The sequence below is a fragment of the Geosmithia morbida genome, assembly GCF_012550715.1.
Source record: "Geosmithia morbida isolate 1262 chromosome Unknown scaffold_14, whole genome shotgun sequence".
NCBI classification, from domain to species: Eukaryota; Fungi; Ascomycota; class Sordariomycetes; order Hypocreales; family Bionectriaceae; genus Geosmithia; species Geosmithia morbida.
In genome coordinates, this window is record NW_023336201.1 from 733718 (window position 1) to 751278 (window position 17561).

At 54.6% G+C, this 17561-nt stretch overlaps 8 protein-coding genes across 8 annotated transcripts; 4 read left to right on the forward strand and 4 right to left on the reverse strand.

Annotated features, from left to right (window-relative positions):
* Positions 1-2659: 2659 nt before the first annotated feature.
* Positions 2660-4406, reverse strand: GMORB2_2839 (dihydropyrimidinase; the record flags this gene model as incomplete). The annotated part of the gene is made up of 4 exons (XM_035464817.1): positions 2660-3629; positions 3689-4108; positions 4179-4315; positions 4374-4406. 4 exons carry the CDS (start codon positions 4404-4406, stop codon positions 2660-2662), a joined length of 1560 nt encoding a protein of 519 aa, XP_035319487.1.
* A 560-nt stretch (positions 4407-4966) lies between these two features.
* Positions 4967-6025, forward strand: GMORB2_2840 (putative amidohydrolase; the record flags this gene model as incomplete). The annotated part of the gene is made up of 1 exon (XM_035464818.1): positions 4967-6025. One exon carries the CDS (start codon positions 4967-4969, stop codon positions 6023-6025), a length of 1059 nt encoding a protein of 352 aa, XP_035319488.1.
* Positions 6026-6212: 187 nt separating this feature from the next.
* Positions 6213-7516, reverse strand: GMORB2_2841 (FAD dependent oxidoreductase; the record flags this gene model as incomplete). The annotated part of the gene is made up of 5 exons (XM_035464819.1): positions 6213-6270; positions 6336-6435; positions 6500-6770; positions 6833-6998; positions 7059-7516. The coding sequence occupies 5 exons, from the start codon at positions 7514-7516 to the stop codon at positions 6213-6215; spliced, it is 1053 nt and encodes a 350-aa protein (XP_035319489.1).
* A 931-nt stretch (positions 7517-8447) lies between these two features.
* On the forward strand, positions 8448-9756 carry GMORB2_2842 (DnaJ-like protein subfamily B member 4; the record flags this gene model as incomplete). Its single annotated transcript, XM_035464820.1, has 3 exons — positions 8448-8527; positions 8625-9387; positions 9463-9756. 3 exons carry the CDS (start codon positions 8448-8450, stop codon positions 9754-9756), a joined length of 1137 nt encoding a protein of 378 aa, XP_035319490.1.
* Positions 9757-10334: 578 nt separating this feature from the next.
* GMORB2_2843 (Flavin-binding monooxygenase-like) lies at positions 10335-11942 on the reverse strand (the record flags this gene model as incomplete). Its single annotated transcript, XM_035464821.1, has 3 exons — positions 10335-11060; positions 11154-11733; positions 11803-11942. The coding sequence occupies 3 exons, from the start codon at positions 11940-11942 to the stop codon at positions 10335-10337; spliced, it is 1446 nt and encodes a 481-aa protein (XP_035319491.1).
* A 457-nt stretch (positions 11943-12399) lies between these two features.
* GMORB2_2844 (Major Facilitator Superfamily) lies at positions 12400-14117 on the forward strand (the record flags this gene model as incomplete). The annotated part of the gene is made up of 6 exons (XM_035464822.1): positions 12400-12536; positions 12648-12846; positions 12926-13235; positions 13307-13616; positions 13683-13998; positions 14022-14117. 6 exons carry the CDS (start codon positions 12400-12402, stop codon positions 14115-14117), a joined length of 1368 nt encoding a protein of 455 aa, XP_035319492.1.
* A 10-nt stretch (positions 14118-14127) lies between these two features.
* On the forward strand, positions 14128-14413 carry GMORB2_2845 (Major Facilitator Superfamily; the record flags this gene model as incomplete). Its single annotated transcript, XM_035464823.1, has 2 exons — positions 14128-14189; positions 14260-14413. 2 exons carry the CDS (start codon positions 14128-14130, stop codon positions 14411-14413), a joined length of 216 nt encoding a protein of 71 aa, XP_035319493.1.
* Positions 14414-14512: 99 nt separating this feature from the next.
* On the reverse strand, positions 14513-16373 carry GMORB2_2846 (Arylsulfatase A or related enzyme; the record flags this gene model as incomplete). Its single annotated transcript, XM_035464824.1, has 2 exons — positions 14513-16023; positions 16091-16373. The coding sequence occupies 2 exons, from the start codon at positions 16371-16373 to the stop codon at positions 14513-14515; spliced, it is 1794 nt and encodes a 597-aa protein (XP_035319494.1).
* Between the last annotated feature and the right edge of the window lie 1188 nt (positions 16374-17561).

Consider the following 17561-nt stretch of genomic DNA (forward strand, 5'->3'; position numbering starts at 1 on the left):
TACACGGATACCTCTATAGATGTATACCTGCACGTATTACTCCGTTGGTGTGAATCTACCAGTAATGTTCAACATAAATATGCCGAGGGCATATGGCATATGATGCCGACGTTTGCTGTCACAGACTAGGGATGTGCCAACTTCCAGGGGCTTCGACTCAATAAATATGGTGCGATATTTGTGTGGACCAATCCCGGTAGCAGATGCGATCCGTATCTTGCGGACTTCATGTCTGACTCGGCGAAGCGCCTCTCCGCTTCCTCTCTCCGCCTGTATCTCACCTCTCTTCCCATGATTTCCGGGGCCGATACAGTCGTCGACATACGGTAACGGGGCTCAGAGTCGTGTCAGACGGGATGGTTAGAGGAGCATTCCATCGTCGGCCAATACTAGAGGCGGAAACCAGCAGGTCACGGATGGACGCTCCAGTCGATGTGACTCCAATATCAGCTCTCGTTAATGGCCCGTAATGCACAGGCGAAATAATGGAAAGGCCAATGTTTGCGAGCGGGACAATTGGTAAGCATGTCCTATGGGACGGATGGACAGATACAGATCTGGGTATGCCGATATATCTAAATATGATGTTGTCCGTACGGAATATTATATCGAAACCCATTGCTCATCCGACAGGTCAACCGCGATAGCTAGCCCAGGGTTGTGTTGCCAAGAATCCGTCATTTGCAGTCGTCACTTGATCGAGCTGTTGTTGTTGTCAATCGCCAAATCGTCAATGCAGGTCTCCGTCCATTCTTGTTTATCAGTATGCAATCTTGTTGTCAATTCCTTCATCAACACAGGCAGCTCTGGCTCGTAGACAATGTCGAGTACGGGTCTAAAGTTCTGCGCAGAGTGGAGGCATTCAAAAGCAATGATAAATAATATATCATCATCCAATATTAGTTATATCTATTTATGAAACATGCTGGAGCTATATAGTATCATGATAGTCTCGGCCTTGTATCCCCAACGGTAGCGTCAACAAGGAAAAAATCTCCGCAAACTCCGCAGTCCCCCGCGAAGATGAGAATGCCGGCAACTATGCTCTACTCGTACATATATCGATACTCCTGGGGCTGCGGGGGGGGGGGGCACTGCAGCACGCGCTGCTATGGCTGTGCAGGTTGATACAACCGGCAATCGCAGAGCGGCAAATCTGCAGGAGGGATATGCAGAGGCGGATCCTCGACCCAAGGGCCAAGGTACTTGTATACTGACCGACGGGACAGAGGGGACGGTGGGCGAGGCGGCTGTCCGTGATACTGTAACGGTGGCTCTACTCACCCATCCCGGATCCGCTGCTGATAGGCGCTGTGATAGTCGGCCGTTATGATCGAGGGCCTCCGTCTACCGTTTGGGACTATCTTCCGTCGTAGACCCTAGTCAGCCAGTCCGCTGGCCTAGAAATATTCCCCGAGCCGTGGACCTTTGAATGGAAACGATGGATGAGGGGCCCCCCCCCCCCCCCCTTGGCCGGTACCTGGTCAACCTTGTCAAGGGTACTGGCTACGTACCCGTAATACATCTCCACAGCCCAGACCTAGATTCGTCTCACCATTGTCCGGTTCGTGCTCTCGTACGACATGGAGCTTCACAAGACTGCGGATTGCAACGGATGGCCTTGCTCTTGACTGGCGGGGTATCCGAGAAAGGCGGAGAAGTCGGAGAGCCCGAGAGAGAAGGCCTTTGTCTAGATTCTCGGCAGCGCGGCGGACTGAGGGTCGTAGCGTAGGATGGTGTCGCCTTGACTCGGGTGAGAGGCACCGTATCGGCACTCCGTATCTACAATTGTAACCATCAAAAGAGCCTCAGCCAATATCATTACTGCTAACATGGTTTTGCCGTCGCCTAGACTCACGCCCAGGGCGCGATAACTATGTATTATCTTAGCCTCATCCACCGGTGCGAAGATGTTACCGCACGACAGAATGGAGCCATCGTCATCATCTCATCTCATCCCTATCGTCACCTGAGCCACGCAATGCCAAGACACGGATTCGAGGTGGATGCACTCCCTCCAACAGGCGTATACAGATCACGAGAGGGACCGAGATAAGAACACCTATCGGTCATCACTTATTGACCCCTCTCACACACCGAAACATGTTGCCAGCTCCTCGATGAATACCTCTATACCCATCTCTCTCAGCCTAGGCGGCGACGACACGGGGGACGAACATCGCAAGAGAGGAATAGACAGCGACGAGAACCAACCAGCCTTGTCACGTCACGGTGCAGCGACCGTCACCACCCAGATTCGTATCCTCATTCATTGCTCGGGCCTGCCTCCTCGTGGCGGTCCCTCTCCCTGCCGTCATCCTCCCCTCCCTCTCGTCGTAATTCTCTTGTCCGTAGGCACTTGGCCGAGCCTGCTTCTGGGCCACTATAAGAAAGAGGTCCTCGTACTTGATGGTGAGCTGAGTTGGCCAAGTTCGGTACATTACAGCGCTCAGCGTTGGACCTCGAGACTGGTCCAAGGGCTGACGTCCTCTATGCCGAGCCGCTACCTCGTCACGATCTCGACACCTCCCGCGTGTATTCCGATGGATCGAGTGTCAGCAAGGACCTGGCAGCTGGGGTTGCGCACGGATTCTCCATGGTCACTATAATTTGCTTCCTCGCATCATATCTCGAACCGAGGGATTGACTCCTACATGACCTACAGCCAATATCCCCACTCCCCGTCCCTCATTCCCATAGCCGTCCTGCCCACCTGACCGGTCAAGACAGCCGATGTCTGCCTCTCGAGAAACTCGCCGTCGCCTTTACCGAGCTGGTGGGAACTATTGTCGTCACGGTTCCAAGCCAGTTTCCCGCGAAGGAATACCAGCCTGGGCCAGTTGCGGACTTCTACTCCCTCATAGGGTGTGTAATCGATGCGATGATGCAGATCCACGTTGCGAATCACGGTCCTCCCCTTAGCATTCTCGTCGTCCGGGTACCAGATGACAATGTCAGCGTCAAATCCGGGCTGCAAGCTTCCCTTGCGATGACCCAGGCCGTACAATTTGGCAGGATTCGTCGACGTGAGCTCCACAAAACGGGGAAGGGAGATGCGGACCATGGAGTTGGCCTCCGTTCTGGTGTCGGGTTTGTTGGGAGGCTCCGCCGTCCGATGAAACAAGAGCGGAAGTCTAGTTTCCATGCCAGGCAAGCCGTTGGGCACGCTGCGGAAATCCGCGCCGGGCTCGGAGCTACCCTCTACGGCCATCATCCCCTTCATCTTGCCGCAGGGGTGATCGAACGTGCTGGGGGCATGGTCCGATGACACGACTGTGAAGGTGCCGTTGGCGAGTCCCTGCCAGAGGTACTCGAGGTCCCTCGCATCATGACGGAGAGGTGGTGCGCAGATATACTTGGCACCCTCAAAGTCGTCCGAGCCAGAGCGCAGCTTGTCACTCAACAGGTACAGGTATTGGGGGCACGTCTCGGCGTGGATGGGCAGGAGCTGGCGCTGCGATCGGTGGACGTGCCCAATCGCCTCGGGTGAGGACATGTGCACTATCAGAATCGGCGTGTCTGTCACCTCGGCCAGCTTGATGGCGCGGTACGTGGCTTCGCTCTCCGCTATCTGAGGGCGTGCCACAGCGTGGAAGTGTGACTGCGTGTTGCCACGAGAGGCCAGGCGCCTATCTGAACGGTCAGCATCCAGACACCCTGACAGGGTACGTAACGGAGAGGTCTATACTTTGTAATCTGCTCAATCATGTCACTGTTCTCGGCATGGATCATGGTGGTGATACCCAGGGAGCGTGTCTGCATCATGATACTGAAGATGTCGCCATCACCGAGCTTTAGCGGCTCGTAGGTCATGTAGATCTTGATGCTGGAAATTCCCTTGTTGAGGAGCTCCGGGAGCTCCTCGTCAATGACCTTGTCGGTGGGATTCGAGACAATCATGTGGAAGCCATAGTCACAGAACGAATTTCCCGTGGCCTTCTTGTGGTAGGCATCGAGCGCCGGCCATATACTGTCCTCGTGACGCTTCTGCGACGCAAATGCGATCACCGTCGTGTTTCCGCCAGCGATAGCTGACCGCGTTCCAGTCTCCCAGGTATCTCCTGTAGGGGAGTTGTCCTGTTCGATATGGACGTGCGAGTCCACACCTCTGTAGATTGGGAAGCAGTCAGCAACAGGCATCTGCTGATCGCGAACTAGACAGCCCATGATGCACTCACCCTGGTGTTATGTATGCTCCCTCTGCGTCAACCACTTCTGTGCCGGATGCTGCTTCCAGATCAGTTCCTAGAGCAGAAATCTTTCCATTCTTGACCCCGATTTCTATACCAAACGGGAGCACCTCGCTGGCCGTGACCTGGACATAACTGTCAGCCAGATACGCCTTGCATCCTCAAGTTCTCGAGCCAACTCACAATGCGGCCATTCTTGACTATGAGATCAAACATGGTAATATTCGCAATCCGTTACAGGCTGAAAGCTTACATTCTTTTTAAACTGAACTGCAAGATGCTCCCAGATCGGATCGGAAACCGAGGACGGCCGCCCGCAGCAAACATCGATTCCCCATAACGGATAAGGCGACTGATATTCGTTCAAGTGCAGCAAAACGGGCGCTCCAGTTGTGTGTGGATACATCTTCCCCGACGATAAGAATATCTGCCAGTGGGACGCTCTTCGCCGAAGTGCCTGGGCTGCGAAGCTTGGTCGGCGCGGAACGCCGGCGGGCAATCGTGCAGATAATAATATGGCGGAGATAAGCGGCTTGTTGATGTCAGCATCCTTCGGCATCTCCATGTTCAAAAACGCGGGGCTTCGAAATGCTGAGATACGAAGAGCCTGATACGGGACGGATAAGGATGAGAAAACAAGGGACTCCTGGTCTCTACATATTTTTCCTTGCCAGCTGAATTCTATATCGCCATTTCTGCTTCAACTAACAAATGTTTGGCAGCTGTAACTCACCCTCCTTCTCTTCAACTGAACCAATCTTTTAGCAAGAAAAGTCATGTCAGAGGATCGAAAGATCATCGTCGCGGCGGCCCAGCTGGGACCTATCCAGCTGGAAACGCCGCGTGAGAAGGTTCTGCAGCGCATGCTCAAACTCCTAGACGACGCATCCTCGCAAGGCGTGCGTCTCGTGACGTTTCCCGAGCTGGCCCTGACAACCTTCTTCCCGCGACATGTGCTCACAGACGAAGCCGAGCTGGCCAAGTTCTTCGAGCCCGAGTCCGAGGGGGAGCCGAAAGCACTACGTGCGAGCCCGAACCTCAAGCCCTTGTTTGACAAGGCTCAGGGCCTCGGCATCGACTTTGCCGTTGGCTACGCCGAGAGGTGGACCGATGCCGCAGGCAAGAAGACGGACTACAACACCATGATCTACTACTCTGCCATCGAAGACTCCATTATCAGCAAGTACCGCAAAGTGCACCTCCCCGGGTCGTACGAGCCCTTCAACAGACCCAACTTCTCCGAGCAGCTGGAGAAGCGGTACTTTACGCCGGGCGATCTAGGCTTCCCCGCCTTCCGCGCCCCGGGCCTCGTCAACGACGCCGCCAAGGCCGATAGCAAGGATTCCACACCGGGAAAAGGGGACCCGATCCTCGGAATGCTCATCTGCAACGACAGGCGTTGGCCCGAGGCCTGGAGATGCTACGGCCTCCAGGGCGTCGAGCTGGTTCTCGAGGGATACAACACCACGGGATATGCCCCGCAGAACAGGGGAGACGAGGAGGAGCAGTACGACCTTGCTGTGTTCCACCACCGTCTCTCATGCCAGGCTGGCAGCTACCAGAATGCTTGCTTCAGCATCAATACTGCCAAGGCTGGCGTCGAGGATGGCGGTCTGCTCATTGCGGGGTCCGTCATAGTGGCCCCGAGTGGCAAGATTGTCGCCGAGTCCAAAACGCGCGACGATGAGCTTGTCGTCGCGGAGATAGACCTTTGCGATTGCGCGCGCTACAAGAACGGCGTCTTCAACTTTGCCAAGCACAGGAGGGTGGAACACTACTCACCCATCGTGAACCAGGTCGGTGCGGTGGAGATCCCGCTATTGTCTTCCAAGTAGTCATGACAGAGGACAGCATACACATACTATGGTCGAAGTGATAGAACAAGAATAAAACAATAAGTCCTTATATGTGTCAACATTTAGAAAAGCCATGCCGTTGGGTGGGTTTAGGGTTTGGGTACAGGGTCAATAGTCTAGTGACCTCAACCCTTGACCCAGCCATCTCAACCCCCGAACCCGACATCTAAAGCTTCTCGGTCTCACGTGGGATCAGAAGGTTGACCGCATGCTCAGCCGTGCCCCTGATATCCCGTTAGCAGAGTAGACAACGGACGATGTTTCAAGATGGAGGCATCCGAACACTTACCAAGAAGATTGATATCCTGTGCCTCCAGCGCCATAGTTGTGAATGATGAGATGACCGTCAATGGTCTCGGACTCTAGACGTATGCCCCCTTTCCGGCTTGCTAAACCCAGGAAATGATCAGTGAGAGAGTTCGTTTCTGCATGAGGCATCATGACTGAACGTACGCCTGAGCCCAACAGTGTGGGCGATGACCTTCAAGTCCTCGGGCTTCCCCAGCTCTGGCGCCAAGGCGCAGCATCTCTTCTTGATATCCTCGGCGAGAGTCTCACTAGGTGTGGTATCCCAGTCGCCATCTAGCCGGCATCCTCCGAGAATCACGCCACCGGATGGATACCTTGGGAAGATGTAGGTTGTGTCGTTGTCGACGCGACGAGGAGACCTGAAGTACATGGTCTTCATGGGCGTCTTGGGGGACTCGACAAGCATGACTTGGCCCTGGACATCGTCACTGTCAGATATTCCGATCCCCCGGTGAAATGGTATGGATATCTTCCTACACGTGTGGGGTACAGGTTGCGGTCCTCTACCCCTTTGAGGTGGTAGGACCCAAGCCCGGTACAGTTGAAGTAGGCATCGGCTGGAATGGACCGAAAGGCGTCACCGATGCCATCCAGACTGCATCTCCGCATCTCAATACCCAGTTTGAGGCATCGCGTGTTCAGCCTCGTGCATCTCTAGTCAGCCTCAGCGTCGATGGTTCTCCAGGGAGGATGCAGGATTCACCATGCAAGGTAAGCCTGGGTGTTGATCATGAACGTCTGAATTCCCAGGCCAAAGAAGGCCCCCTCCGGGAGCTCCCCTTGCGCCATATGCCGCACACCACCCGTCAACTGATCGTACCAAATCTTACCCGTTCCCTTACTGAGAACCTCGGCCTCTTCCATTGGCTTGTCAAAGTATGCGCGAAGCTCCATACGCGTCACGTCGGCTTCGGGTACATTGTCAGCAATGTGCGCCAGACGGCGATAGGTGATGGCATCCCACTCCTCCTGGCGTCCGTTGTCTGTCGCAGTGGTCATCCAGTTCGCCCCAGCCCATGGGGAGCAGTATTCGGGACTCCGATCACCGGGGAAGTGCTTGGCTGCGATGGTGACCTTTGCGTCTGGACTCCGAGTCTTCAACTCTATCGCTGTCGAGAGCCCAACCACACCGGCGCCCAAGACGGCATATCGGTGACTCATCTTTGCTTGATTTCAATGCAGAGTCGGGAGGAAAATTTTCTTCCAAGACAGTGATGCTTCCATGGATACCCAATCGTTCAATGGCAATAGTTGCCCGTCCTGCAAAGGTGGCCGTCGGGCAGAGATCGGAGTAGGCCCATAACGGCGGGTGGGCCAATAGAGATACACGCGATATGAATTATAGTGGTGTACACATCGTACAGATTACAGATTACAGGTAATGTATTAATCAGTAGGGGAAACTTGTGGATTTTGGACTGTACTGGTACTCTCTAGTCCGAAGCGCAGCCACGTAGTACAGCTGGGCAGAGCGTTCCAGGTGTTCGAGGCGGGAGATACAGAGAACGGTAGGGATCGATTATTATCCGGTCAACCTGGGCTGACTAAAGCCACTTCCACTTGTAGGTACATATGTGGCTTGTGCACAGCGCCCAGATTCTATGGAGAAATGGATGCTGATGGAAGTCACTCGCCAAACCACTCTTTCCACCTCGCCCTCTCCCATACATATTACAGTGGTAACAAGTGATAGGGTACAGATTACATTGATGGATGGATAGACGACGTCACCGCTGCGAAGCTTCTACAAGCTACCATGCCCCACATTCACGAATGGAAAGCATGAGACCACTTCACTTGGCTACGTATTATCTAGACCACACCCTCCTCTCTTCCTGTATCCTTTTATTCTTCTCTCTCCCATCCTGCTCCTGCATACAACTTATGCATCACCAAAACTCACTCAGCACACTGTCACTTCCTCGCCCTACAAGCAACGCACACACCTGCGCAGTAATACAGACGACGCCCGACACGAGAACCTGCATAGCCCAATACCCGACGACAAATCACCCCACCACACCCTTTGCCAAACAGAAACTCGACTCATCCACTTCTGCAAATTGGCGATTCATATTCTTGCGTCGACGAAATGGTAAAGGAGACAAAACTTTACGAAGCTCTGGGCGTCAAGCCGGAGGCGTCGCAGGATGAGATAAAAAAAGGCTACAGGTAAGCAGTTTCCAGTATTCTTCCCCTCTCTCTGCATACGTAGCGCAAAAATTAGTCACTCTGAGTCGATTTGCTAACAAGGGGGGGGGATCAATAGGAAAGCAGCCTTGAAACATCACCCTGACAAGAACAAGGACAACCCCAACGCAGCCGAAAGGTTCAAGGAGTGTTCCCAGGCGTACGAGATCCTATCAGACCCCGAGAAGCGCAAGATCTACGACCAGTATGGCCTTGATTTCCTGCTACATGGCGCCTCTGCTGGACCCGAACACCCCAGTGCCGGCGGAGCTGGCGGAATGCCCGACTTTAGCGGAGCCGGTGGCTTCGGCGGCTTCCCTGGCTTTGGAGGTATGCCCAGTGGCGGCGGTACGCAATCCTTCCGCTTCTCAACGACCGGCGGCGGCCCTGGTGGTGGCTTCAGCTTCACCAACGCAGACGACATATTCACCGAGTTTATGCGCGCCAACGGCCCCAACGGCGGCATGAGGGGCGGTATGGACGATGACGACTTCGACATGCTGGGCGGCATGCCCGGCGGCTTCGGCGGTAGCCGGGGGTCCAAGATGCGGCCTGGTTTCGGCGGAGCCCCTGACCCTCGCTCTAAGCGTGGGTCAACACCCGAGGTCCTCTCCGTCGAGCGCCCACTTCCCGTATCGCTCGAAGATCTGTATAACGGCGTCACCAAAAAGATGAAGATCAAGGCCAAGCGGTTCGACCCGTCAGGGAAGCAAATCCTGAAGGACCAGGTCCTCGAGGTTCCCATCAAGGCCGGATTGAAAAAGGGTTCCAAGATCAAATTTAAGGGAGTCGGTGACCAGGTAGAAGGTGGCCGGCAAGATCTGCACTTTGTCGTCGAAGAGGTAAGATGACTCGGCTCAGATTCCCCACGGGAAACAAGAAAACAGGAACAGCTACTGACTCGGGCTCCGAAACAGAAACCGCATCCCCTTTTCCAGCGCGAAGACAACGACCTCATCTACACAGTCACACTCGAGCTCAAGGAAGCCCTGACTGGTTGGAGGCGCAAGGTCACCACAATCGACGGCAAACAAATCAACCTCGAGAAGGGCGGTCCTACGCAACCCGGAAGCCAAGAGCGCTACCCAGGCTTGGGAATGCCCATCTCTAAGAAGGCAGGACAGCGGGGCGACCTCATCATCAAGTACAAGGTCAACTTCCCATCGAGCCTAACAAGCCAACAAAAAGAGAAGCTGCGGGAGATTCTATGAGAAAGCTTTCTCTCTCGACCGTACCACTTCCCCTCACCACCTTTTCCCCCTTTCCCTATCTGATGTCTGTTCTCTCTATTTCGATGATTGTGTCGAGGCTGGCTCCTCTGACCTGTTGACGAGTTCCCCCCCCCCCACCCCCCTGTTGTCTATTATGCGACCGGTCAGAGAGGCGGCCTCCGGATGAAGTACTTTTGTTCGGTGGCGGACCGCACACCTTTGTCATAACAAGGACGGGTTGCGGGTTGAAGTGGTCTATGATGATTTGATGGTAGCACCGTGTTTATCTTTGTTTTTCTTTATTCACTCTTATCAGTCTGTTGCTCCTCCATCTCCTTGTTTTGTTCTGCTCTTATACACATTTTATAAAAGACAAAGGGTTTGTCATGGCGTTTGTGGATGGAGAGAAGCCCTTGGCTGGCAATACATTTATTTATTTCTAAGCACGAAAACCTACATAGCCTAGCCACTTTCTAATATATTTATCACTCGGCTCTACCTTTTGGAAAAGGTGAAATCTGTATATATAAATTTGCAATCGTATAAACATTGCGTCATCATCCCAAGTATCTCGATGCTCACAGACGTGGCCCTCTGTGCGTAGCAGACTTGTCCAACCCTCCCTTGGCAGCCTCCGCATTCAAAGTCCTCCACATATTCTTCCGCAGCTCATGTCCGTCCATGAATGACCGAAACCATTCCCGCTTGAACTTGGGCAGTTGTCTCCCCACACTCTGACCAGAAAGGTCTCTCAGAGTATCGAAATAGTCTTCGAAATCGGGGAAAACGAGACCGAACTTGCCACCGTCCCCGCGAGCCTTGATCCTGTCTATCTCCCATCTCTGCATCTCCTCGACAGACGGGAGCGTGCCACGTCCGGCAAGCAGCCGAGCGGCATACACGGCCTGCCACTCGAATATCTTAAACGTGAGGCCTGCCTGTACCGCGCCGACGAAGAGGAGCGTGGGGTCGTGCTGATAGACGATATGCTGGTACAGGTCTGGCACGCGGTTGTTGCGGGTAGGCACCGATGGCAAGAATGGCAGCGTCCAGGTATAGCCAGTTCCGAAGATGATGTGGTCCACATTGTCGACGGAGCCGCCATCTTCCAGATGGACTGTTCGACCGGTAATCTTGGCGATCGTGGGCCGATTCACGATTCCGGGATGGCGGAAGGCCTCGTCCCCAAAGTACCCGTTGAAAGTATGTCCAACCGTGATGGCGTATACGGGCTGCTGGGCGACGCTGACCAGGTCGACGGCGATGTCGGCTGCAGACACGGATGCTCCGACGACAACAACCCTCTTTTGTAACGGTCAGTCTAATAGCCTAATACTCTGCGGGCGGGGTTATGTGTTTTTTTCTTCTTTAATTATTGCACATCTTGCCATGTATACCTTCTTCTTGTATAGGTCCCTGCCTCGGAAATGCTTGCTGTGGATGACGCTTCCGGGGCGCGATTTTTCAAATTGCTCGAGTCCCGGGATAGCCGGTATATATGGCACAGAGTAGTGACCGCTCGCGACGATGACGGCGTCAAACCACTCGACCCACCAGTAATCGCGTTCTCTGCCATCCCTCCGCAGCGTGAGCTTCCACTTGGCCCCGACCTTCTCGGCGCGCTCAACGGTGGTGCTGTAGGATACGTAGTCCTCGTATCCGTTGCGCTTGACAAGGCCCTCGATGTACTGTCTGATGACGGTCCACGGGCGGAACGGCGTGGTCGGGCCGTAGAGGTCGACAGACCGTCTGCTTGCCTGGGCCGGAATGGGCTCCTGGCTGAATTGCATGGCCACATGGTCGACATTGGTCTCGAGGTACGGGTATATCGAGGACTCTGTGAAACGCGGCTGCACCGACTTTGGGGTGTAGGCAGGCAGATTGTCCGGGATGGGCAGCGGGCTGTCTGCGCTCCTGTCGGATAGCTGGGCGAGAGGTGAGACCGTCGGGGGCCGCTGCTCGGAATCATCGCCGACCCTACAGGGTAAAAGTGTTGGGTCAGCTACGCGGTCCGTAGAAAGGATCGCTAGACCGCTCATTACGTACCAACATCCTCCGGCCCTTTCACGCCGCTCAAACACGCGGATGACGTCGAAAGCCTTCTCCCTCGCCAATGCGTCTATCGTGATGGCACCCGAGGGACCGGCACCTATGACGGCGACGCTCTTGACGCTTTCAACGGCCATTGCTTTCAATCCTCCTTCGACGACCTGCTTTTGCGTTGAATACGTAGCTTGAAGACGAATCGTCGGGCAGAGTGCGAGTAGGATCAAGGGCAAGCTCAATATGCTTTGTTTTCAATCGACTCCGATTCCGACTCCGACCGACGTCAAGGTGGGGGTGGAGTCTAGTCCAGATCTCAGCATCAAGCCTCGAAATGTCCAGTCGAGCACGCCTTGTTGTCAGTAATGATGTGATTCTGGAGAGGCCACTAGTGAGTCGAGCACCCCTGTCTGTAGATTGCAACATTCACGGAGAAATTTGGGCGTTCTTCTGGGTGTCGATCGATGCCCGCTGAGGAATCTTTATAAATTTAAGCATGTCTGCCACGTTGCTTTAAATCCCGAGAGAGATATCTGCCCGTGTTTCGCCGTACCCGCGTGTTTGTTTCCCAGCACAACAGAGCAGCCGAGCATTGACATCATGACAGTGAGCCATGTTCCCCACAAGTCCCACGACCCAGATCGGGGGGAACTCCCAGTATCACTAGATCACTCCTCGCCGACCTGCGAATCCGAAGAGGACTGGGATATATCCGAGGAGTTAAAGGCACGTAGGAAGTAAGTTGTTCGTGATATAGCCTCCCATCGGTCTCCTGCGTGTCAGTCCTTCTTTCCAAGTCTGCAAGGCCAACTACATGTGCTCGGTTGACGACACTGACTCGAGCATAGAGTCGATCGCTCTACTCTTCTTCTGCTCTTCCTGGGACTCTTAGTTTTCCAGCTCGATCGTATGAACCTGGCCAGCGCTCTGACCGGCGGCTTCGCCAAGGATATTGGTGTGACCCAGGACACGATCAACCTGGGAAACCAGCTGCTGTTCATGGCCATTGTCGTCTTCGAAATCCCTTGCAACATGGCATTACAGAGGGTGAGGAATTCTTCTTCTTTGATCGGATATGACAGCAGCCCATCCGGGGATATGGATGCTAATACTCGTATCCATCTAGATCGGCCCGCGAAAGTGGATGGCTGGTCAAGTCTTGATGTTCGGCTTCGTCGCGACCATGCAAGTCTTCATCAAGAACCGAGGTGGCTTTCTCGCTTCACGTCTCTTTCTCGGGTTCGCCGAGTCCGGGTACATCCCAGGAGGAGTCTACACCTTGTCAACCTGGTACACGAAGCGAGAGCTCTCCAAGCGCCTGTCCGTCTTCTTCTTCGGCATGTTTGGTGGGAACGCCATCAGTCCCATTCTGGCCTCGGGTATCCTGAAGCTGGACGGTGCTCGCGGTATAAAAGGCTGGCAATGGATCTTCCTCAGTGAGCTCCCCCATCTCCCTCCTATAACACTATATGATGACGGAGGACTTCTTACTGATGACAGGGAGCAGTCGAAGGGGTCTTCACCATGTTCGTGTCGTTCGTTCTACTCCTCTTCCTACCCGGTAGCCCAGACGTTCCCCGACCGTTGGTGGGACCTGGTCTAGTACGGTTCTCGCCCTCGGAACAGAAAATCTTGCAGAAAAGGTTGGAAAGGGACGACCACGACGGCAAAAGGCCAGGAGTTCAAGGACTCTCCATCGACTGGCATCTGGTTTCGAGGACGGTGCTGCACTACCGCCGGTGGCCGCATTATGTGGCCACTTTTGCGGTATTCTCGACATGGGCCCCGCTGACCACTTACACACCTTCCATCATCGTGTAAGCGTCTCCCTCATATGGTGCGTGAGTTCCAGACGTCGCGTGCTGACGATGCAATACTCTTAGCTCTCTAGGGTTTGATCGTATCGCCGCAAACGCACTTGCTGCCGTGGGCGCCTCACTGGCACTCCCAATCGTCTTCTTATTTGGCTACCTGAGTGACCGGACCAACCTTCGTGGCGGGACCGTCATTGCAGCCCATGTCTGTTATCTGATAACACTCATCGTTGCTCGACAGGTCCATCCTCATGTTGGAAAATGGTCGAAATGGGGCCTCTGGACTGCCGTCAATAGCTTCGCAGTGGGCTATCATCCTGTTTCCAATTCTTGGGTTCAGCTTAATTGCCGTGAGGCTGGAGAAAGAAGTATAGCCATTGCGTATGTATCTGTCTCCCCCCCCCCCAGCACCCCGGTTCTTTTCGTTTCCTTTCCCTTTCTCTACCGTCCCCCCTTGAGCTCAAACCAGATGAAGATGAAAGAAACGAGGTTAACATGATCTAGTATGTGGGTAATGTCCGCAATTAGCGGGTTGATGGTCGGTACCCAGTACTTCCAAGCTGGCGATGCTCCATTGTAAGTATCACCGTTCACCACTCAATTGAAGGGTCGACGTTGCTGATGATCAATTTTCCAATATCGAAAGCTATCAAACAGGCCTGCGCACGATGATCATCATGGTGTCGGTGGGTATTGTTTTCGCTTCGCTTCAAATCGTGATCTATACAGTCCACAATAGGAGAATAGCCCAGGGCAAGCATAGAGACGGGAAGGGAGCTCCGATTGTATATACCATATAGATATGTTGTAAAATTTTCTTCGTCTAAAGTAATACAGCAAAAAAGTCGTCCAAGTCATTCAATCAAAGCAGCAGTAGTCTGCCACCGCTTTCTGTTCTCTCACTCCAGATGCGACCAGTGCTTCACGTTGTACTCGTAGCTCCTCTGCCAGCTGTCACTGTCCTGGGGACGGATGCTGTAGAAGTTGGCGTCGAATTGGTTGACATCCTGAGGGCCCTCTTCGGCGGGTAAGTAGCCCATCTGGCACGAGTTGTAGCGAATCTTAGTCTGCTTGCTGTAGAAGTCGTCAAAGTCTGCGGCGAGGGCGTCGTGGAGCGTCTGAACGTTGCCGCTGGGGTGGAGCGTCTTCCAGGGACGGTAGCACTGCTCGCCCTTGCAGGACTTGAGGACCATGAGGAGGGCGTCGAGGCGGTCGACGACGAGCTCGAATGAGCGCCCTGCGAGTTGGTACTCGGAGGCGAGACCTTCCCTGCTGACGGTGCTCAGGTTCTGCCCCTGGTCAAAGTAGTTGTGAACCTGAGCGGGGTCACGGTGCAGGTCGTAGAACTCGTGCTCGCCGCTGCACCATACAGAGTAGAAGAGGCTGTAGTCGTCCCCGATGAGGCGCAGGGACTTGTACGTGTTGTTGGCGGCCTTGTTGTCCACGGTCCCGTAGGGGTAGTCGGCGTTGAAGACTGACTCCGGTAGTGCGTAGCCCCAGAACTCGACTTGTACGTGCTCGCGCTTCTCGAGGTTGGCCAGGTCCTCGGTGCTCAGAGGGATGGGGACGCCGTCAAAGTCATCCTTGGACCCGCCGGCCAGCTTGAGGATGGTGGGCGCTACGTCCGTGTGGGACGACACGGCGTCGGAGACGAGGCCTTGGGGGACGCCGGGCCCGCGCACGAAGAAGGGGATGTTGATGTCCTCTTCGTAGCTGCACTCCTTTCCGGGGAGCATGCGTCGCGTGCTGATGTGGAAGCCGTTGTCGGTCGAGTAGATGATGTACGTGTCGTCGAGGAGACCCTTGTCCTCGAGCCTCTGGAATAGGCCGTCGATCATCTCGTCGACAGCTTGCAGGGAGCGGAGGCGCGCGCGCTGGTATTCGTCGTTGGCGTCGATGACGGTCTCATTGAGCTTCCTGAGCTTCTTCATCCACGCCACGCCGGGCTGCTCGTCCGGGTTGAAGCTCTCGGTGCGGGGGATCTTGTAGTCCTTGAATAGGTGCGCGTGGCGCGGGTGGTAGCGGGGTTGGTCGGTGAAGCCCGTCTGGGGCACCATCTCGCTATGCGGGGCGATTGGCGCCACGGTGAGGAACCACGGCTCTTGGTGCGAGGTGGCCTCCTCAAGGAAGTCGTAGGCCTTTTGGGCAATGACGTCGGGCGAGTACTGTCCATCATAAGCAACGGGGGCGGCCCCGTTCCTCGTCATCTGTGCGTTCCAGTACCGGTACGTGTAGGGGTCCAAGAGGAAGTCGCTCCCGTTGAATCCCCGCACGTATGGGTCATTGTAGTTGTCGATCGTGTGCGCGTTCCACAGCTTGCCGGTGTAGTAGGTGTTGTAGCCGAGCTCTTGGATCCAGATGGGCAGGAAGTTGTCGTGCCATCCCTCCTTGATGATTTGGGGGTAACCGCCTGTTGCGGCAGATGGTCAGAGCCCGGTAAGATTGTGTGGTCAGAGGCAAAGCTGGAGAGATCATACCGAATGGCGGCTTGACGTCGGTGACGTTTGTGTTGTGCGCAGCCTTGCCGGTCCAGAGGTTGGCTCTCGACGGGCAGCAGATGGCCACGGTGCAGTAGTGGTTGTCGAAGGTAGTGCCCTGGTCGATAATGTGCTTGTTCAGAAAGGGCATGTGCTCTACCGACTCCATGTGGTAGTCCTGGTCGTCGGTCAGGATGAAGAGGATGTTGGGCTTGTTGGTCGCGCCCGAGGCCAGAGGCAGCAGCCCGAGGCCGGCGGCCAGGAGCTTGGACAGCATAGTCATGGCGTGTCAGTGAGCTGGGAGCGATTTGAGATCAGCAATCGAAGAAGGTCGTGATAGGGGGGTGGGCCGGTTTAAGAATACCTGGCTAGAGTTTCCTGGATGATCTCTGTCTCGGACCTCTGCGACAGTCTACCGTCGTCAAGTTCCGAGGCAAGGGGCAATTGAGGCAGAGAGGAAAGGACCGGGACGGAGAACATGAATGAGCAGGACGGACGGCCATTGAAGTAATCATACGTCAGAGTCGAGCTGTTTAATGGGCCCTAGATCTAACCAGAAAAGAAAAAGAAAGAGAAAAGCAAAGAAATACCACCGACAGGACGTTATTGGACGAAAAGAGAGACCAAGTGCTACTCTCTGCTCCGCAAGGCCCGGGAACTCAGGAGCGAACGTGTTCCTGTCCGTGCGGAACATGGCGCTCTCAATCATTGTGCTACTTTCAGAAATGATCGCCACGATGAACGAAACAATATCTGGCCGGGCCCCATCAAGTTCCGTCGCGATCCTACCTGAGCATCCGAGAGACGGTGGAGAGTTGAACAACCGGCGAAAGGGCGAGACCCTCCTTGGCCGTGTGGGGTCTAGCTGAGGTACCCTCCGTCCATGCAACGATGACAAGGCCACCAATCCGGCTACTCGGAAAAGCTCAGGAAAGCCAGGATTGGAGCTGTGGACTCTGGACTTGTACGCCGGTATGAACAGGCTGGCCCACCTTCGGGGATTGGGTGATTGCGGAGTGAAATGACACAATTGAGAGCATTCACCACAAGATTGACCAACCAACCCTTCCGGTAGTCGGCGACGGTTCATCCATTATAGGTTCGCCTGTCGGACAATGTTGAAAGAAAACGACATGTCTCAATGCCGTAAGGTACCGTTTACGAGCATAGTAATTACCGATTTCCGACTGCAATTGATCGTCTTTCGGGCGCAATGCATCGCGTGTCCAACCCCGATAGTAGGCATTATCGCCGGAAGCACAATCAGACTGTCGCCATGACATGCTTTTTGCTCCAGAGTGCGCCTTCGAGGCATCAATAACACGAATATGCGTACCCGGCAAAGCTTCAACCTTTGAAAGTGGTCAGCTCGTAGGTTGTGCTCTCGATCATTACATAGTCCAACAAGTCGAGAGACAGTCGAGAAGGTTGAATCCGGGAGAAGCGACCACTGTATCATCTGAACTTTTCA